This window comes from Oncorhynchus keta, chromosome 17 (genome assembly GCF_023373465.1).
Source record: "Oncorhynchus keta strain PuntledgeMale-10-30-2019 chromosome 17, Oket_V2, whole genome shotgun sequence".
NCBI classification, from domain to species: domain Eukaryota; kingdom Metazoa; phylum Chordata; class Actinopteri; order Salmoniformes; family Salmonidae; genus Oncorhynchus; species Oncorhynchus keta.
In genome coordinates this window covers 4947751-4970446 of record NC_068437.1, presented here as the reverse complement: position 1 = coordinate 4970446, position 22696 = coordinate 4947751, and the positions used below count along the sequence as shown (strand labels likewise).

General features: G+C 40.0%; 2 protein-coding genes across 2 annotated transcripts in view; one reads left to right on the top strand and one right to left on the bottom strand.

The window, feature by feature from the left end:
- The window catches only part of LOC118396320 (la-related protein 1-like), a 148093-nt gene that overhangs the window by 15994 nt on the left and 109403 nt on the right, over window positions 1-22696 (top strand). The window lies entirely within an intron of this gene.
- On the bottom strand, window positions 8559-12730 carry zgc:56585 (uncharacterized protein LOC393297 homolog). Its single transcript, XM_035790449.1, has 7 exons — window positions 12500-12730; window positions 12183-12306; window positions 11159-11265; window positions 10621-10717; window positions 10270-10346; window positions 9369-9529; window positions 8559-8938 (listed from the first exon to the last, which is right to left on the bottom strand). The coding sequence occupies exons 1-7, from the start codon at window positions 12590-12592 to the stop codon at window positions 8788-8790; spliced, it is 810 nt and encodes a 269-aa protein (XP_035646342.1). The 5' UTR covers window positions 12593-12730; the 3' UTR covers window positions 8559-8787.

The following is a 22696-nucleotide window of genomic DNA, read 5'->3' as shown; positions in this document are numbered from 1 at the left end:
GTATATAAACTTCTGACCCACTGGAATTGTGATAGTGAATTTTAAGTTAAATAATCTGTCTGTAAACAATTGTTGGAAAAATGACTTGTCATGCACAAAGTAGATGTCCTAACCGACTTGCCAAGAATATAGTTTGTTAACAAGAAATTTGTGGAGTGGTTGAAAAACAAGTTTTACTGACTCCAAACTAAGTGTGTAAACTTCCGACTTCAACTGTAAGTGTCCTTTTTGTCTTATAATTTCACATTTGAAAGGTCTATTGAAACAATTAGCTAGCATGATTATATACAGTGGGGCATAAAGGTATTTAGTCAGCCACCAATTGTGCAAGTTCTCCCACTTAAAAAGATGCTAGAGGCCTGTCATTTTCATCATAGGTACATTACAACTATGACAGAAATGAGAAAAAAAATCCAGAAAATCACATTGTAGGATATTTTATGAATTTATTTGCAAATTATGGTGGAAAATAAGTATGGAATTGGAATCAAGCACGTCATGCCATAAATGGGAATTAATGCAGAGAACTTTTGCAGGGCCAGCTACAATGGTCCTCCTATACATGGTCCGTCCCAGCCCCCCAGAGTCCCAGCCCCCAGAGTCCCAGCCCCCAGAGTAAGCAGAGTGCCCCTACTGGGTTGTAGGAGTAACAGGAGTAACATATTTTTCTGGCTTTGCTGCTTGGTTAGTGAGAGAGGTGTGGATCCAGGTGTCTTTCCCTAAGCACTTTACCTGAAAACATATTTTTGCAACTGTATTTTTCAGTACACCATTGTAGCATTCTACAAGTCCAGAAATGTTGAGGTTGAAATGGCACATGCAAATTCCTCTTAACTTGCATCATGTCAGAGTGTCTTCCTCTTTGAGGTGAAATGTGTTCCCCTATCGCTATCTAAACATTGATATACCGAATCTTGGAACAAGTCTTATGACAGGCACTTAGCCACAGTCTTTGCTTCCTCGTATGATGTGGGAAAGGATTCAATCCATTTGGAATAGCTGTCAACCATAACCAAAATATGTTTTTATTTTACAGGCAAGTATGTAAACAAAATCCATTTTCTTTCTACAAAAGGGCCCCCGGGGACTGGTAGGCTTGACAAAGAGGTCAGTACTTGCTTTCCTGCATTGTGATCTTGTTGTAAAGCATTAACTTACACGTGAGAGAGAATACAGTATACGCATTTGTGTCAAAAAGTGATGATCTATTTTTAGTGTCACGTGTTAATGCCCTTTGATGGACATCCTGCCCGGATGTTCTAACGCTGTTGAGTAAGTGCTTATGTAACATGATAGTGGAACTGTTTTGGATAAAGCAAATGTTTGCAAGAAAAATGTCCTGGTGATTAAAAATGTCCTGGTGATTAATTTTGTAGTGAACTTATGGATCTGCTGTGTATCTTGTGACTCCTTGTATATGAAAAAGTAATTTCCGGTGTAGGTCTGTCTGAGTATAATTAAGACCTGTGAACACTACGAGTGGCAAGAAACCTCAAGAGAAACTACATAAAACATGGCTCCTAGACCAATTCTCGGTGTATTGTGTCCTTGTCAGGAACACAATGACAAACCATTGAGGCCATTCTTTGTGATGCACCTGATTGTTTTAATGGTGTGATTGATACGAGTGAATGACATATGGGTTACATTTTCCAACCAGACAATTCAACAGTGAAGATTTTCACAAACAGCTGCCTCAACACCCTTTTTTAGCCAGGGAGTTTTTCTCTTGCGTTGCGCATGAGAGAATGGTTTAAGATAAGACTTGCTCTATGTCAGATCAAACGGGCCCTGACTGGAACATCCCTGTCTGGGTACACATTAGAAGAGGAAGTCTGCAGTCGAGATGATTTGAAAGCCATAAGAATTTAATCAGTGGCATATAGTCCAGACTCCAAAGTGACAATTTTAGGTTGTGCCGAATTCAATAGCTCAAATGACACCAAATCTGTTAGTTCGTATGTATTTTCAAAAGCATGCAGTGGTCAACTATTTTGTGCCTGTCTTTAGCTTTAGGTGGGGAGATTATTTTAAAGCGCTTGATATGATAAAACAAGTACAGTGGTTTTTCGTGAACATTTATGATTGGCCCTTCTGTCCTCAAGACATAACTTGGGCTTAAAGGCAAGAAGGTTGATCTATCATGGAAAAGAAAACATACGAAACCTGGAAGGCCCTGGAGATCCATCATGAAAGAGACATTGTCTGACGTGCTCACAGCTTGAGGACAGGGATTTAGAGACTGGTGGGGGTGTTGGTTTACAATAGACTCTTCTCAAGGCCTTTTTCTCTAAGAAAGGAATTCAAAAATATATATAAATATAAACGTGTTATGGAGTATTGTTAAATAATATTGTGTAACCGCATTTCGGTACTGAAGATTTTAAAAGAAAATGTAATTTACATAGGGACATTGAATGACAGCTCATCGTGTGTGTGTGTGTGTGTGTGTGTGTGTGTGTGTGTTAGTCCTAGGCATGCAGTTCAGTTATACTCAGAGAAACTTACAGAAAAAAAGTATTGTTATTTTGTTACAGGTGAGACACCCAGAAATGTCAACGTCTTATCAAGTGCTCAAATCTGTACAGCAGCCACACGTACAGTAGTTCCAACTTACAAGAATGTGTTTACAAGACAGTGATGAAAACAGTTTATATGAGCGCTAATTCAAACATACAATGATATATATTTGATACAATTAACCATTCAAAACTGTTGTTACAAAATCACTTCTCATTGTTTACATTGCAAGGTTTCACAAACATGAAACAAGTATCTAATTAATGTTTCTCGGACCAACACACTAAGTTTCCTATTTACTAAAGAACAGTCATTAAGACAAAACAAAGTTGTAATATAATATGTATACATGTCATTCTATACTCCTCCTTCCCGCTCCTTCAAAATCCCCACTGAACAAATATTTTTTTATTTTAAAATTAAAAAAATTTAATTATATTTTTTGGCATTTAAAAAACAAAACAATTTAACAATCTGCAAAACATGACACATTTCCCGGTTATTCCATCCACCTAACCAAAACATCAAGTTACATGGGGGCACCTTCCCTCCCCAACACATGAACACCCCCCTCCCTTAGCTTCACTGATTGACAACAAAAAAAGAAACAGAATGACCTTCACATTCCATGCTAGAAAATAAATTATTAAAACACAAAACAAATAATACATTAATGAAGACAGTAATGAGGCAGCTAAGGTGACGTCTCTAGAACCTACTGAAAGGCCCCCCAGACATCAGTAAATTCAAAGGGTTTATTACATAAATTGTATGTTATTTTTTCAGATGGAATATAGGAAGATAGTTATTTTAGCCACATCTACTTGCTTGGTGGAGTGTCACACTTCCATATAATAGCTGTGCATTTATTGGCTGCAATAACTGCCAATTTAATGAATCTGGTTTTGCTACCAATATTAACTGGTAGAACAGAGTCATCTCCATGAAGAATAAGGGAAGGATCTAGTGGTACTGTCATATTAGTGACCTGTGATAAGATCTGAATAATGTCTTACCCGATAATTGCTTAGTTCAGGGCAGGACAACAACATATGCATAAGTGTGCCCACTCCCGTTTTACACCTTGGGCAACATGTTGAATATTTAGAATTGATCTTATACAGACTCTCTGGTGTGAAGTAGACCCTATGTAAAGTATTGAATTGCATCAACTTGTTCCTCGTTAAATGACAGACGCTGAGCATCTTAAAAGAGCTTTCCCCATTTTTATCCTAAACAATGAGACCAAGGTCATCATGCCACTTTATGCAAGCCTTCAGAGCTTCATCGTTCCCTAACAGAGCTTGTAGACCAGAGTAATTCATTAGGGATGTTCCTTAACAGCTGGTTCCGGGTACCTTTAAACATTACAGTACTGCAGAATTTCACTAACTGCTCACCCAAGGCACCTACCTCAGGAAGTCTTTCAAAAGGGAGAGATACAGAATCATTGTTTGAACTATTCAGGAAACTTAGTGGACATTCCATCAGTCCTGAAAGAGAAAATAAACATGTACTGTAGCATAGTGAAAACTAAGTGCATCCTAATTTGTCCTAAAAATGCAATATTCTATACTACTATGCCTATGTACGTCCCTCTCTTTTTCAATTGAGTTGCTGCATTTTGGGCAGGAAGACTTGATTAAACCATGCATATACATAATCATACTGGAGACACATCAGATGGGGGCAGCAGGTAGCCTAGTGGTTAGAGGCAGGTAGCCTAGTGGTTAGAGGCAGGTAGCCTAGTGGTTAGAGGCAGGTAGCCTAGTGGTTAGAGGCAGGTAGCCTAGTGGTTAGAGGCAGGTAGCCTAGTGGTTAGAGCGTTGGGTCAGTCACCGATAGGTTTCTGGATTGAATCCCCGAGCTGACAAGGTAAAAATCTGTCATTCTGCCCCTGAACAAGGCAGTTAACCCACTGTTCCCCGGTAGGCAGTCACTGTCAATAAGAATTTTTCTTAACCAACTTGCCTAGTTAAATAAAGGTTACATATAAAAATTGTGTTGCGTTAAGCAAAATAGGTACCTTCTAAAGTAAACAATCCCAGAGCCCCTTTCTTGTAATCTTATTGTCTAGACCTGTTGCCTTGACGTATGGCTTGTGCTCTGTACCTTCTGTCCCTGGGTCATCAACTAGTCAAACTATGAAACCTGTTGTATAACAAATCTGCTAGGGCCTTCAAAAAGTTGGTGCTGGCTTATCAGCTCTTGTTTCCCCACAGCCCTTGTACTAAAAACATTTGGATCTACTCACTTCAATTGTGGACAGTGTTCCACGTAAAGGAAACAGATGATTGTTTCAGATGACATTAGTCTTACTCAACTTCTATCGAATTGAGAAGTAATAATCAAAATGTATCTTATTAAATTATTCATACCTCTGTTCCAAAGTTTCCCCACTGTGTCCCTTAAAGCCTGTTTGAGTTAGGGGAGTACCACTCACTTTCACAGGCGACTTATCTGTGGGTCCACAGGAAGATTTTATTAACCCAAACACCAGCCTTTAATTTAATCAGTCCCAAGGCTCAATCACTCTGTTCACTTAGGCACATAATAAAACCAACCAAATGCTTTTCACACTTGTATTTGTCATGTGACTTTGTATCGAAACCTTAGCTTTTTCAAATTACTAAAATATTTAATTGAGTGCTATCTGGATGCTATTAACATTACCATTCACCATACTGTCAAAACACATTCAATTTGACCTCAACTGATAGACCATGAATCTTTCCATTTTACTTTCTTTATCAATGTCTTGGTTAAGTTCACTAGTCTCATGTCAGTTTCTGTTTCTTCCCAGGGGCGCAACATTCTGAAATTACATTTTTGTCCCCCCAGTTTTATCATTACAATGTGATACAAAAAGCAGCACAGGGTGCTTTAGGAAAGTTAAGCTTAGTACAGTGTGTATGTGTTGCGCTCTTTCATTGAGTTGTAAAAGCAAGCAGAACATAAACTGGCTACTCTTTAGTTGCCTGATGTAGCTTGCAAGGTAACTGCTGTTCACCTTAACAAAAACGTATGTGTTTATTCAGTGTTGAGCTAATGTTTCATTCCCTCTCGAGTGAGGGGAAGGAATAAGCTACACCAGCTAGTACCTGCCACAGCCAGGTCAGCTCTAGCCTCTTGTTATCCGTCAGATAGCGATATGAGGTGGCTTTATTACTATCCAACAGCTGTTGTTTGTGTGGAAAAGTTTTGTAGCCTTTTTTGTCCCGTTTCAGAAGTAAATTAACTTGGCTAGATTTCGCCAGTTGATGTACCGTTAGAGAGAGCTGGCCAAAAGTTGGCTAACGTTAGTTATTTTCTGAATCAAATGATGAAACCATCGGCCAATGATTGAAGATTGATATTCTGATATTTTTTTCAGTGCAATGTGAGTTATATTAGTCAGTGTAACGTTATTGATCTGTCAGTATCCCTAGCTAATTCCCTACTTTTCACACTGACAGTAATACACAGCTCTAATGTTACAGGCTTCACTGTCATGGTGCAGTGTAGAAGTCTGCCTGTGACCGATTTCTTCATCCCACTCCCGCCTGCACCCGCTGGTTCTGTCCTAATCCCACCCTCTTCCCACAAGAACTGGTCCCAAACCCAACAGCAAAATTATTTTAGGCGCAGCTCACTTAACAGCCATGTTCCCAACAATAGGCAATATCAAATGCGCAACAATAACTTTTTCTTATGTTTAATTACCAGAGATTCTCACATGGCCCTTATATTATATTACTGGGCTATATCAGCCGATATGCTAAATAAAAAGAAACTACACTATGAAACAAATAAATTATATAAAGAATGATAGTAAAAACTTTGGGGAACCTTAAATGGAATTCTGGGGAAAAAAGTCAACTCGGCTCCATTTATTGAATCAGATGGCTCATTCATCAAAGCCCACTGATATTGCAAACTACTTTAATGACATTTTCATTGGAAAGATAAGTAAACTTTGGGATGACATGCCAGCAACAAACACTCTCACTACACATCTAAGTATATTGGACCAAGTTATGAAAGACAAGAATTGTACTTTTGAATTCTGTAAAGTCAGTGTGGAAGAGGTGAAAAAATGATTGCTGTCTATCAACAATGACAAGCCACCAGGGTCTGACAATCTAGATGGAAAATTAGAGGATAATAGCAGACGATATTGCCACATCTTCAATTTAAGTCTACTAGAGTATGTGTACCCTCAGGCCTGGAGGGAAGCTAAAGTCATTCTGCTACCCAAGAACAGTAAAACCCCCCTTTACTGGCTCAAATAGTCAACCAATCAGCCTGTTACCAACCCTTAGTAAACTTCTGGAAAAAAATAGTTTGATACGCACAATGCTATTTTACAGTAAACAAATTAACAACAGAAATTCAGAATGCTTTTAGGGAAGGACACTCAACAGGCACAGCACTTAGACAAATTAATGATTGGCTGACACCCCCTGCTATGTGGATAAAGAGATTTGTTTAACAGAACACAGAGGGTGTTCTTTAATGGAAGCTTATAAAATATAATCCAGTTAGAATCAGGAATTCCCCAGGATAGCTGTTTAGGCCCCTTGCTTTTTCAATTTTTACTAAACGACATGCCACTGACTGAGTAAAGCCAGAGTTTCTATGTATGCTGATGACTCGATACTATACACGTCAGCTACTACAGCAACTGAAATGACTGCAACACTTAAAGCTGCAGTTTCAGAGTGGGTGGCAAGGTATAAGTTAACCCTAAATATTTCTAAAACTAAATGCACTGTATTTGGAACAAAACTAAAATCTCAACTAATCTTGTATTAAATCATGTGGAATTGAGCAAGTTGAGATGGCTAAACTGCTTGGAGTAACACTAGATTGTAAACTGTCATGGTCAAAACATATTGATGCGGTAGTAGCTAAAATGGAGAGAAGTCTGTATAATAAAGCAATGCTCTGCCTTAACACTATCAACAAGGCAGGTCCTACAGACCCTAGTTGTCGCACCTTGACTAGTGTGTGGTCAGGTGCCACAAAAAAGGTATTGGGAAAACTGCAATTGGCTCAGAACAAGGCAGCTCTGCTGGCCCTTGGATGTACACAGAGAGCTAATATTAATACTATTCATGTCAAGCTCTCCTGGCTGACAGTGGAGGAGAAATAGACTATCACTACTTTTATGAGAGGTATTGACATGTTGATTTTCAAAATATGCTTTTCAACCAAAGCTACACAAGCATTTGTGTAAGAGTATTGATAGCTGGCATAGCATTAAGCCTTGCATTCAGCAGGTAACATTTTCACAAAAACAAGAAAAGCATTCAAATAAAATAATGTACCTTTGAAGAATTTGGGATGTTTTCAATGAGGAGACTCTGTTAGATAGCAAATGTAAATTTTTGCCAAAAATATTATTTGTGTAGGAGAAATCGCTCCGTTTACATCACTTTTGGCTAAGAAAAAAAAAACATTCATTCACTACAACACTAAACTTCTTTCCAAATTAACTCCATAATATCGACAAACATGGCAAATGTTGTTTAAAATCATCCGAGGTGTTTTTCACATATCTATTCGATGATAAATCCTTTGTGGCAGTTGGGTTTCTCCTCAGTAGCAAATGGAAAAGTACTTGCAGCTGGAGATTACGCAATAATTGCAACAGAGGACACCAAGCGACCACCTGGTAAATGTAGTCTCTTGTGGTCAATCTTACAATGATATGCCTACAAATACGTCACAATGCTGCAGACACCTTGGGGAAAATGTGGAAAAGGTAAGCTGACTCCTAGCTCCTCCACAGCCAAGGAGTCATTGCCATGAGGCGGTTTCAAAAAATGCGGCACTTCCTGATTGTATATTTATCTGGGTTTTTTCTGTAACATCAGTTCTGTGGCACTCAGACAATATCTTTGCAGTTTTGGAAACGTCAGTGTTTTCTTTCCAAAGCTGTCAATTATATGCATAGTAGAGTATCTTTTTGTGACAAAATATCTTGTTTAAAACTGGAACGTTTTTCATTCAAAAATTAAGAGCGCCTCCTATCGAAGAAGTTAAGGCAGAGACTATTTAATTGTATAATAGAAACATCTTTAATCATGCAGCTGCGAGAATGAGATCTGATTTCACAGGTAAGAAGTCGAAGAGTAAATGGTTACATATCCCTTATAGTGGGAGGTGATAATACAATCATGTTGTGTAAACAATTTATTTTATACAAGCAACAGGACCAGAATACACAGGTCCAGGCCTTCTGTTAGTGTGCAGACATACCACCTAGCTGGGGGAGGGATTCTGCTACAGAGAGGGGGCAAGGATACTGGGTAGCTGGGAAGCCACTTGGCGAAACGTTACGTATGAAGCTCCCTCCTTCCGTACCATAAGGGCCTCTCCGTTTCGACTCTCATCCGTCACCAGCTTCAAGAAGTTCTTGGCTACCTCAGAGACTCTGAAATGAAACATGTGACAACACGTCCTTAGCATACTGTAAAACAGATCAACCCGTTCCGCTCTTCCCTACCTAGCATGGAGCACACATACCTGCCTACAGGTTGCAGCACTGACAAGCCCCTGTTGTTACTAGTGAATTCTCTGGAGTGTATGGGTAATGGAGTCATATTCTGGGTTGTTATAAGTTGACTGTCTTATACACCATGCAAGGTATTAACGTCTATTTGTTTGTGGGATGCGATTTTGTAGCATACTGTCATTGGGTAAATCACAACACTGTAGTTTAGTAGGTAGTGAGTTAACTGCTCTAAATGTGTAGTGTTCATCGTAAGTGTGTGTGCTTCTGTGCTATAGTAGGCTACACGGGGTGGGGGTAACGAATCGAACACTGCTCATCTAATGAAAGGGGCTGGGGAGGACCGACTCACTCAAGCACACCAAACTGTTCCAGTAGTTTCTCTGCCACTCCCCTCAGACCTGCGAACTGTCCCGCAGTCTCTAAACTCAGGGAGGAGAGGATGGCGGTTTGGACGAAAGCAGGGCAGAGGACATTAATTCGCACCCCGTAGTCACACAAACTGGAGACATCCTGTCAGAAAACACACACAAGCATCATGTTTACTGTCCACTGACACAGGAAACCTAAATTGAGCATGAGGAACTAACGTTCAGCTATTATTTTTGTTGTGGTTTTCCTGTACAAATTACCAAATGCCCTGCTACCACGTTCTCTCACTGTTACAATGCAAATGCAACAGATAGCAGAAAAAGGAGATGGCATTTTTGTCACCCTCGTTGTCTGTGCTGCAGAGACATAAGCAATCCTCTTTCTGATCTGATGTCTGCTTTTACACAGACACTTAAGTGCTCTAAGGATCTAAATCAAACCTGTGGTGCATCCCAAATGGCACCCTATTGTGCACTACTTTTGACCAGGGCCCATAGGGACGCCACATTTGGGACAACCCATAATTGTGCGCGTTAGTCTAATAATCTACATACTCTGGCTCTTTGGAATCAATCGACTTCACACAGTGCATGATCAAAATAAGTATGTGAAGTCACACTGAGCAATTGTCTATGCCCCTATACCTAGAACCCTAAGTTTTTCCTGACCATGTGGCCCTTGGTAGAACATATTACTGTGGAAACTCCTGGTCATATGCTTTTCCCAATCCTCATGCCTTTAGAAACCTATGAGCAGTGTCTAACCCCCGGGAGGAGAGAAATGCTGATGAAGGCTGTTGTCAAAACATCCGATAGTTTGACCTCTGCAGCTGCTAAAGACCGAGTGGAGCACACCAATTCCTGATTCTAAGAGGGACATACCGCCATAGCCCGACTGAACCCCACCACCCCGTGTTTGGTGGCTGTGTAGATGGGAGCAGTCAGCAGAGGACCCAAACCTACGGAAAGGCAGAGAAACATAATTTCAGTCAGATGTCAGAACAGAAGACACAAGATCTGCATCCCAAATGGCACACTATTCCCTATTTAGTGCACTACTTTTGACCAGGGCCCATAGCACCCTAGTCAAAAGTTGTGCACTTAATGTTCCAAAATTATAGTGAATAGAGTGATACTTTTGTATCGGGAGTCAGCCAAGGAACTCTGAATTGTCATTATAATAACTGAAGTGAAAAGTAACTGACGTGGAAGTAAATCAAATGGACACTGCACCTGCCATAGATGCTATGTTGATGATGACGCCTCCCTGCCCTCTGTTCTGCTTTTTCATGTGCTGGAGAGCCAGATATGTGCCTCTCACCACTCCATTCTGTAGGGCAGCACAGGATGATCATAACAGTACAGCAGCCAAATGTGCTTAACATTATGGAATGGAAATAATCAGAACATTTTAAGAGTATTCCCAAAATGTAAAAACAATATATAAAAAAAAAAATGTAAGTCATAAAACATTAAAAATAAGAAAATAACTGCCATAAAACATAGTCCTATAAAACAGAAGAGCAATGACAATACATATTCATACCAACCACTTAACATACTTTTCATAAATGTGTTTTCTATAAGTATGGTGTGTATCTTACACAGAGAAGACAAGTTATGTCATGTGTATTATATACGAGCACGTCATAGCCAAAATATACGCCACTTTTTCTGACTGCTCAGCTAACAACCAACATTGTTTTTCACAACAGCTCCCCTAAAAACTCAGTAAACTCTGTCCTAAAACAACAGAAAAAAAAATTCTTACGAGGTTTATAGACACACATTTCTCCCAGTTCGTCTCATCGATGATACCAGCGTTGTTGCAGACGATGTCTAAGCCCCCAAACTCCTCTACCGTTTTCTGAAAGGCATCTGTCAACAGAATAGAAATGTCACCATGAGTTGCAAAGTGAAGAAAAAGGTGCGAGGGAGTTACTTCTAACTTGTTATTTTGGGTGTGTTAGTAAATGCAATCTGGAGTGCCAGAGTGCGCTCAAGGCGTTCTTAAATTCAGAGCGTTGTTAGATTGTCCGGAAATTCCAAGCGTTTGTGACTGTAACTGTGCTGCTGAAAACAATTGAATTACGCTTTTTTTCCCCCCCAGACGTGTACTGACACCGGCCATATTCAACGGGTTTTGAGCGTTTGTAAATTCATCAGATGTTCGACGCTCTGGCACACTCCGACGAGAATGCTTTGAAATCGGAGTAGATAGCCAGAGCGAATTTACAAACGCACCCTTTAGTTAATGGAAGTCCTTCCCGGTATTACTGTGTCAGAACTTTGTGTTGAAAAAAGATACTGTATATCTGCTTCTTTTTGAATCTACGTTGTAATACATTGGAACCACTCTGTTGATTTGAGGGTAAATAGTCCATACATTACATAAATTGTTCTGCTCCTTGAGGAATTAGTATGCCTAAAAAAAACACAAAAGAATGCAGCATAGAAGGCAATCCACACGTTCAGCCTGGCTGTAGGCTTGCTGTAGTCTATATGACTGGAGTGTGTGTGTAAAGTAAAACTCAATTGCTGCTCAAAGTTCCACAAGTATATATGCAACAAGATTTATAGATTGGAATAATTGTATTTTCCCCAGAGGAAACTTCAGTTGTGGCAAGTCGATAATTGTAGCCTAATATTTATCTTTGTTAATCAACATTATCTGAAATCACTACCAGTGTTGAGGTAATGATGAACAGAATGGATATGGACAGTTGTGGTTCTTTCCTTAAAGCGTTTACAAGTATCTCAATATGTTACTAAATTATAAAGCAGTCATGATTTACCTTTTAGTTGTTCCTCAGATTCAACGGTGCAGGGAAGAAACAGTGTTCTGTCTGGTCCATATTCTTTATCAAAGGCAGCCTTCAAATCCTTCCCCCCTGACTCATTTATATCCAACAGGGCTACCTAAACATACAGAACAACCAATATATTACTTTTAATAAAGAAAATCATGGAACATCGAATAAATCTATTTTGATTACGTTTATTTATTTTAATATTAGAAGTCATTTACAAAACGTAACGCATATTGTAGCATGTATTCTGACAGTGAAAAACAAAAGTTTCATTGATTGACAACACTGACGCGGGCTCTTACCTTCGCTCCTTTTTGCAAAAGAATTTCTGAGAAACCTTTTCCCAAACCTTGCACCGCACCAGTCACTAAAGCCACTTTGCCATGTAACTCCATCACTGAAACAAGGTAGCCTGATAAGCAGAGAAGACGCGGTAGCAAACTTCTTCAAACTCACCCAAGAACTAAACTGTTGACGTCGCGGAGAAACGTCCTAAAGTCAGCGCTGAGTCCATGTCAGAAGCGACCTGATTTGATGATCAACATCCTTCAATGACGTCGGATCGTTGGTTGTAAGAATTGCGCACGCACATTGTAGAACGGTGGGACACCTTCAGCAAAGACAGTACACCAGGAAGAGATGCGAACACTGCTTCTGCAATAGAAATCCCCGATCACGTAAGCGATGCCATGCGTAGGAACACTTCATTGGGTCTAACGGCCGTCTCGTGCCGAACTGCGCATGTGTGAGCCGTCAAATCAAAAGCGCTCAAGTTGTTTTTTGACAAATGAAAACGTGTCAGTTTGTCACTTTCACGAGTTTGGAGTAATAATATGGTCAACTACTTAAGACATTGGCTCGAATCTAGGTTGTGCCTTTAGATTTCGAGAAAATTAATGACTAAATAAAACAATTGCAATTCTCTTACCCCAAACTCCGGCCTGGAATCTTTGGTCTGTTTCGCAAGCGTTTCCGGAAGTCTCGCGGTGTTGCGCCTCTTGAGTTTAGTAACTCTGTGCCTTCAGGCTACAATTTTTGGGGGCGCTGTCCTTGGACCCTTAGTTATGGCTTACTAATAACCTATAGCGAATAATATTAGCATAATAGGCTGTAATATGTATTTTATGCAAAACCTTTTAAACAGACTGAAAATAGCTGTTGTAGTCTGAATCATTATGGAATGAAGAAAATACTGTATACGGGAGTCATACCTTTATTTTTGTTTTGAGATCCTAGGTATGAATATTTCTATATTATTATTTTGAAATTCACAAATCTTGATCTTCTTTCTCTCACGTCCAACCTACAGCAATTACATTCCTCCCTTTACAGTACCGACCCTTACAGAAACATAATACTGTAGTTGCATATTTGACCACTAGATGGGAGTAAATAATCATGTGTCATAAGTCTGTCAATGCTTCTTTTACTTCCTCCCTTTTCCTTAAAGAGCTCTGCTAGGAGCTCTCACCCATCAACACTTGACATCAGTATTGATGTAGGATAGGTTATATAAAACGGAAGCCAAGTGAACTATGTAAATACATCTGCAGTCCACTGTCATTCTGTATTGGAACTGTCCATTTTGTATCTTGGTTGTGTCTCAACAAGCAAGCTCAGCCTTTAGACATGCACATCATGAAAGGGTTACAAGATTTAATAACCATTCATGTTGCCAACAGACACTATTGTGAAAAATAAGGACAATAATTAAAAGTGCCTTTACAATTGAATCAATCAAATGTTCTCAGCAAAATATAACAATTATTTCAAAATGAAATATTACTTCTTCCATAGTTAAATACCACAACTTAAAATAAAAAAATCATCAAAAACAGGAAGAAATGCATAAAACAATATAAGCATATGTCAAAAGCTCAATGCATGATTAATAGTCTCAGCCAGGTCACTCATGATACAAGTCAGTATTCAACATCCATCCATTTCTGCCTAGTTAAAGGTTAAATAAAAAATAAAAAAATACAATTCTGAGGACGTCAGGAGATGTGGGAACTGGCCACAGCAATAGAAAGTTATTCTTGTTTTAAGCCTATCCCAACCCTTAACCTTAACCACTCAGAGTTAATTCCTAACTTTAACCCTAACCTTAAAAATGTGAAGTTGATGCCTAAACGTAACCTTAAACACTTCAAACTTTTACATTTGGAACAACTCTGAAATTTGAAGTTTGAGAAAGATGGATGAACGTCTAATTCTGACATGAGACTGATAACTAGTTGTCTATCTACTGTATTCACTATCTGTGTGTTCTCTTGGTCATCTTTCTGTGAGGGACGATAGGAGGGAGGAGGGTAGCAGAACTATCAGTTTCTGTCACATATGGCACACCCTACCCTGATAGCTGTTCCTCTACTCACTGGGAGGGGTTGATTACAGGAACATCCCACAGACAGACAGCACACTGGGAGTTCCCTATTCATAAACTTCCCATCAGAATAACTAGTTATATTCAACACCAAAACACATCAACTCCACAGTAAATGTAGGCCTATACTCCCTCACTCAGCAGGGTACCTGATTACAGGAGCATCCCACAGCACACTGAGTTTACTGCTCATAACCTGACCTCCCCACAAGAGTAACTGTGTGTGTGTGTGTGTGTGTGTGTGTGTGTGTGTGTGTGTGTGTGTGTGTGTGTGTCCTTCTCCTATTTCCATATAGGAGAAACCTGAATATTAGGTTCCCTCTCTACCCAAGGGGATTCAATAGGACTGTTGCCAGAAGGGTTTTAGTAAGCATACTTGACAAGACTGTGCATGCCTTCAAATATTTTTTACATAACACTCCATCGGCCTACTTATGATAACATGTCAGCGAAGTAAAATCCATTCATGCTTTTTCAAACAGTTATGTTATGCAAATGTAAAAGGATGGACAATTTGCCAGTTACATTATTGTGAATAATTTTATGATGGGTTTAATTAAACATGATTTCCACAAACACAATGCAGCTTGAGGGACTGAGTGGAAGTGGTGGTAATACATTTACATTTACATTTAAGTCACATGTAGGATCTTAATTTGAGTCAGTTTGCTACTGCAGGAAAATAAAAAATGTGAATCATTATGTGGAATATTATGAATGGACATTTTTGTAGGGGTTGATACATTTTCTTTAGGGCAAATCAAGGCTGGAAATTATACACTTTAGAAGCCTTTTTAAAAGACAGGACAATTCTCAGCAACAAAAGAGTGATCAAATGAAGATCCTACATTTGTAGTGAAACGGCCCATTGCCTTCCTGGGAGACTGAGATAACACCAGCTGGCTTCGCAAACAACCCCACTGTGGTGAATCACCAGTTTTAGGATGGGGTCAGGGCCTGATGTGCCCATCTAATCTGCCTGAGGGCAATGCCGGACAGAAGCACTGGCTCTTTGACACACACAACAATAGGATTTGTGTTCCTAACACAACTATTTGACTATAATGTTGTGCTTCATATTGGTTTATATGGAGTACAGAAAATTGTGTTAACCACATGTATGTACATGACTATAAAAAAACTAATTGAAATCGGTGACTACTACCACTAGGTGGGGCTTTGACTGATTTATCCATGAGTTGTCTTTTCAAATGTTTTCACATTGACCACATTTACATACACACCAATATCCTATTATTTACAATAGGCTGAAAATGCTTGTATGAGAAACCTGGATAAGCTTATCTAAGACAGGAAACGGTGTCATGTAAAGATCTTCTCCCGTTTCCTGTTGTCTTTGTGTTCTGCACAGGCCTCCGTTTCACATATGGGTGTTGTGTGATGACGCTTTCATCTGATTGTCAAACAAATCCCTTCAAAACATAGGCTACCTGCGCAGTTCCATCCACCATAATATTTCCAGAATAATAACCTATAATTGATTAATTATAATTGACCACTGGCTACTTTCACCCCTAATTTAGGCAAGTTTCTGCTCATCATTTCAGATATTTGGTAGGCTATTTTTGTCAACTATAATTAAATACATGCAGCTTCTCTTCTGTCACAACTTGTTGCCCCAGAAGACTAAATAACGTAGTGCTGACCAGAATGTCTTTCATCGATAGAATGAATGCGCTAGTAATCTAGTTAACACTGGTAAAGTTGTCTGTTTAGTTTAGGGATCAGGGAGAAAACACTAACTCCAAAACAGTGGAAAGATTGGTCCTGTGCAAAATGTCCAAATGTCATCAGTTTGACCATTTTTAAGAAAATGAAAAACTGAGAAAGCGATAACTCGTTTTTGATAAGACTTCAGTTCATCTTGTGTGCATGTTTGATGTGGTTGAAATACGGTCTGCTTGCATAAGTGTCAAAGATAACACATTACACACGCATTCACATTTTCTAAAGAGATGCTGAAAGAAAAATATCATATTTCTCCACACCTGTTTCCCGAGACAATTGACATTTGTTGTATAATTTTACTGCAAGAAATGCATAATTCTGAAGGAGTTAATATTATATAACTACATATTATAGGCCTACAGTAAGTGTCCATATTTCAGTTAATATTCCATTTAACCCATATGAACTTAAATTAGGCATATTCTGTTTTCATGGTAACAGGGATACTCATGAGCGGGATATCAAAGGTGTATGTAAACAGCTTAGCCAAAATAAGACCTTAAGCGGGATATGAGCTACTATCCGGAATACCGTGCGCATGTAAGTCAGTAGTCAGTGATAGTTCAGCTGATATTGTTCAATATATCCACACAATTACTATTCATGAAATACGCTGGTCCTAAATATCACCTGGGTTTTATTATTTATTTAACTACTCATTTCCTTCAAAATATCAAATTCCAGAGCTTTTTGTATAAAAGGAAACTTTCTCACATAACCAATTGGAAAATACTCTCATGTGTTCTTCTTCAAATATCATAACTTTATGCAGAAGTATTATTATCAATAACTATTACACAAACTGTATGTATGAGTATCAATAACAAGCATCAGTTTTGCTGAGTACACTGAATCCGTCCACTCCACCTGCCCAGCAAGTAGCACTTTCACACACCCTTTGTAATTGTTTCAGATGCTTCTCATTCAGACAGTATCACTCTCTCTCTCTAGTCTCTCTGGCCTGCTCCTGGCCCCTTTTGCTGGGCTGCAACCTAGGGATCCTAAAAAAAAGTTGGGCCCTGAATTTTTTCCTGACCACCTGATCTGACCAAGAAACTCCAGCGCCTACTTATTTATAGCTTATAACTATAGGACCCAAACTTTTCCCTGGTCGGGTAACGTGGTCAGGACAAACTCTGGGCCATATCACAAAAGTTGAATATGGTAGTAGTGCTCCATACTGAAAGCCTAGTTGAGAAAATCAAGCTGAGCTTACATCTAGATATGAATCACATTCAAGGGTTTACTAGTATATCTCCAGTCAATCACATTTCAGATTCTTCACATTGTGGCATTTGATTACACAGCCTACGCTCTGTTTGCATTAGCTTGGAGCTTGGTCCACTAAGATCATTCAGGTGACTCTAAATTAAATCCACTGATATTCCCCAGTTCAATCAATCAATCAAATATATTTAGAAAGCCCTTCTTACATCCGTTGATATCAAAGTGCTGTACAGAGACCCAGCCTAAAAGTTGTTTACATATGGATTACGTTATAAGGTATTTTATTTGAGTATTGAGTATTTTTTTCCTCTCTCTCTCTAGTTTAGAACATATGTAATATTTACAGATTCCAAAAATGGGACTGTATTAAATATATTCAAACCACTACATCTCTGAGTTGCCTCCCCTCTGCCTGAGCAGCAGCTCCACAATGCCCCCAGCATGCATTGCTTACGGAGCAATTCCACTATTTAAAGCTTTCAATTGTGATTTGCTGACCAGTTGCTGACTTTAGTTTTCATCCCTGTAGCCCATGGCCATTTAACTGGCGATTAAATTACTGAAGAGCTCCAATAGACTGGACAATGCCAGAGAGCTTTACATGTCACTGATGTCATCGGATGTAAAGAATAGGATTCTGCAGTTGGTCAGAATATCACTGTGTTTACAACAAGAAGCCACCACAGGGTGGGGAGAGAGAGGGTGTGTGGTGTGTGTGTGTTTGTGGTTAGAAAGTGTGTGTTCATAGTGTGTTGGTTTAGCTTGGTGCTATGGTCGAGCATTTGTGAGTCTGTGTGTGGTGGTGGGTTGTAGGCAGGCAAAAATATTGTTGATATGTTTTTTTTCCTACAAACATGTTTTGGAGATCCAAGGAGAATGGGTTTTAGACTCTTTATTCTCTGAAATTGAAGGTGTAATTAAAGTTGGTATTGAATATCGTAGATAATGTGCCAAACAATATGATATTTATTGAATGTTATCTCATCATATTTATCTCACCCTGTTCTAGCATCAAAATACTAAGTTTCCATAGTTCATGTATACACTACCGGTCAAACGTTTTAGATCACCTACTTAATCAAGGGTTTTTCTGAATTGTTTTACTATTTTCTACATTGTTGAATAATAGTGAAGACATCAAAACTATGAAATAACACATATGGAGTCATGTAGTAACCAAAAAAAGTGTTAAACAAATATAAATATTTTATATTTGAGATTCAAATAGCCACCCTTCGCCTTGATGACAGCACTGATGACACATTTCTGGGATGTTTTTTTTCGGCTCATTTTACATGTTGCGTTTTATAATTTTGTTCAGTATAGTTCCTTAGTACCCATAGTATGGAATTGTTTTAAGTAGGTCATACCAAGGATCATAGAGCTATTTGATTTGGAATTTTAAGACCCCTTGAAGTATCAAAAAATATATAAAACAAATATTTGATTAAACATTGAATTTGGCCTTATTGCTACTAGCCCATACAAATGCATTGAATAACATGTTCCTTACATGGAACAACTGATAGTCCCAAAAAACCTAATGGAAGTTTGTTCTGAAGTGTCTGTCCTATACAGTATCTGAGAAATAAGAAAGATCAGGAAGCTATTTCTATTTCATATGTATTGCCCCTTATTTTTGGCAGTAAACTATCTCCATATATACTTCCATACTTTTTCTTAACTGGTAAAGGGAACATTCAGATGAGTCTTGTAAGGCTCGTGAGCATACTAGAGCAAATTATACAACGGGTGGGTCTAATCATGAATGCTGATTGGTTAAATCCGCATTCCAGCCGGTGTCTATTCCACAAGTTACCACCAGCTAAATCTATGACGTTAAAATACCTATTTACTCTGTTCCATCTGACTGCGCAATCCACTGTCTCATCAGCCCAGCCAAGCAATTTATAAATTTGATCTCCACTATAAAAAGCATCTAGACATTATCTCACATTTCTTTTAGACTAACATTTAGTTTTCAACAGTTTAAACCTTTGTCTTTCTCCGACATTTGCAATATTGTTTCAACATTCAAATTCGATCTCCAGCTGTGGCAAAGTAGTAATGAACGTGTCGGGATGAGTACAGGCAACTTTTTTTCAGCCAGTCAAAATCATGAATCAGCATAATTTTCATGGATATATACAAAGAAATATCAATAGAAAAACAGGTCAAACAAAACGAATTGCAGCTAGTTTGCAGTCGTTCCAGCTTCAGTTTGAAGTTATTGTATTAGCTGTGTTGTTGGCTAGCTCCTCTGAACAGTGTCCTGACGAGAGAGCACATTTTCTATGCCAGGTGAAATCACGCCTGGCTCATTGTGATGGATGAATCCAAATAAATGCCACTAGAAAAAAGCTTAAACAATTGTAAATGCAGCTACTTTGTTTTTATCGTGTCCATAGATACAGAACAAAAAGACTGATCGACTGGGTCGCGTCCATAGATACATAACAAAAACACTGATTGACTGGGTCGCGTCCATAGATACAGAACAAAAAGACTGGGTTACGTCTCTGTCAACCGAACCGATAGATAGTAGCAACGATAGATTTGTGTCGGGACTATATCTTGTGGAAGGATGAAATGGTATGATTAAATTAATCAAATAAAGATTTTAATGAAAAGATTTAAATAGTTATTTCAATATGCTTGTAACCCATTGTATAAAAGTGATACTGCCCTCAAAGCCGGTGTTTGGAGGATATATTGGCACAGTTTGCCAGCCCTCAAACTATGTTTGGCTGCTTACTTTGAGGCAGCCAGCCTATCTTGGAGGGTGGAGGCCAAGCTTTTCTTTCAGTGCTGTCCTGTACAGCAGTTTGTTTTTATAATAGACTCCTGGGTCCATCTCAGAGTAGGAGTGCTGGTTTAGGAGCTTCCCATTATGAACCAACTAAAGTCCAAACTGATCCTGAATACACACCCAGGAGACTATATGGCCCAGTCCCAAACAGCTCCCTCACCCCTACCCAATGTCCATGTTGCAGACCTTTCATGGACGGGAAAGGAATTAGCAGCACAATAAGGCAGAAACTCCATCCAGCCATTCACAAGGTCAGGTGGAGCTATTACCATACTATTACAATATAGCTGATACCTGACAAAGTATAGATCTGCGAGGGGGGATCAAGAAAGAAGGCCGGGTGTATATTGATAGGGTCTAGGATTTGGATTAGTAACCTCACTCCCCAGGTTGAAATGTCTTCACTCACTCTTTTCAAATGACTAGCTTTAGAAAGGATCCCTGGTTTGAGCCAGGATAGCTTTAGAGAGGATCCCTGGTTTGAGCCAGGATAGCTTTAGAGAGGATCCCTGGTTTGAGCCAGGATAGCTTTAGAGAGGATCCCTGGTTTGAGCCAGGATAGCTTTAGAGAGGATCCCTGGTTTGAGCCAGGATAGCTTTAGAGAGGATCCCTGGTTTGAGCCAGGATAGCTTTAGAGAGGATCCCTGGTTTGAGCCAGGATAGCTTTAGAGAGGATCCCTGGTTTGAGCCAGGATAGCTTTAGAGAGGATCCCTGGTTTGAGCCAGGATAGCTTTAGAGAGGATCCCTGGTTTGAGCCAGGATAGCTTTAGAGAGGATCCCTGGTTTGAGCCAGGATAGCTTTAGAGAGGATCCCTGGTTTGAGCCAGGATAGCTTTAGAGAGGATCCCTGGTTTGAGCCAGGATAGCTTTAGAGAGGATCCCTGGTTTGAGCCAGGATAGCTTTAGAGAGGATCCCTGGTTTGAGCCAGGATAGCTTTAGAGAGGATCCCTGGTTTGAGCCAGGATAGCTTTAGAGAGGATCCCTGGTTTGAGCCAGGATAGCTTTAGAGAGGATCCCTGGTTTGAGCCAGGATAGCTTTAGAGAGGACCCCTCGTTTGAGCCAGGATAGCTTTAGAGAGGACCCCTCGTTTGAGCCAGGATAGCTTTAGAGAGGATCCCTCGTTTGAGCCAGGATAGCTTTAGAGAGGACCCCTCGTTTGAGCCAGGATAGCTTTAGAGAGGACCCCTCGTTTGAGCCAGGATAGCTTTAGAGAGGACCCTCGTTTGAGCCAGGATAGCTTTAGAGAGGACCCCTCGTTTGAGCCAGGATAGCTTTAGAGAGGATCCCTCGTTTGAGCCAGGATAGCTTTAGAGAGGATCCCTCGTTTGAGCCAGGATAGCTTTAGAGAGGACCCCTCGTTTGAGCCAGGATAGCTTTAGAGAGGACCCCTCGTTTGAGCCAGGATAGCTTTAGAGAGGACCCCTCGTTTGAGCCAGGATAGCTTTAGAGAGGATCCCTCGTTTGAGCCAGGATAGCTTTAGAGAGGACCCCTCGTTTGAGCCAGGATAGCTTTAGAGAGGATCCCTCGTTTGAGCCAGGATAGCTTTAGAGAGGACCCCTCGTTTGAGCCAGGATAGCTTTAGAGAGGATCCCTCGTTTGAGCCAGGATAGCTTTAGAGAGGATCCCTGGTTTGAGCCAGGATAGCTTTAGAGAGGATCCCTGGTTTGAGCCAGGATAGCTTTAGAGAGGACCCTGGTTTGAGCCAGGATAGCTTTAGAGAGGACCCCTGGTTTGAGCCAGGATAGCTTTAGAGAGGATCCCTGGTTTGAGCCAGGATAGCTTTAGAGAGGATCCCTGGTTTGAGCCAGGATAGCTTTAGAGAGGATCCCTGGTTTGAGCCAGGATAGCTTTAGAGAGGATCCCTGGTTTGAGCCAGGATAGCTTTAGAGAGGATCCCTGGTTTGAGCCAGGATAGCTTTAGAGAGGATCCCTCGTTTGAGCCAGGATAGCTTTAGAGAGGATCCCTGGTTTGAGCCAGGATAGCTTTAGAGAGGATCCCTCGTTTGAGCCAGGATAGCTTTAGAGAGGACCCCTCGTTTGAGCCAGGATAGCTTTAGAGAGGACCCTCGTTTGAGCCAGGATAGCTTTAGAGAGGACCCCTCGTTTGAGCCAGGATAGCTTTAGAGAGGACCCCTCGTTTGAGCCAGGATAGCTTTAGAGAGGACCCTCGTTTGAGCCAGGATAGCTTTAGAGAGGACCCCTCGTTTGAGCCAGGATAGCTTTAGAGAGGACCCTCGTTTGAGCCAGGATAGCTTTAGAGAGGACCCCTCGTTTGAGCCAGGATAGCTTTAGAGAGGACCCCTCGTTTGAGCCAGGATAGCTT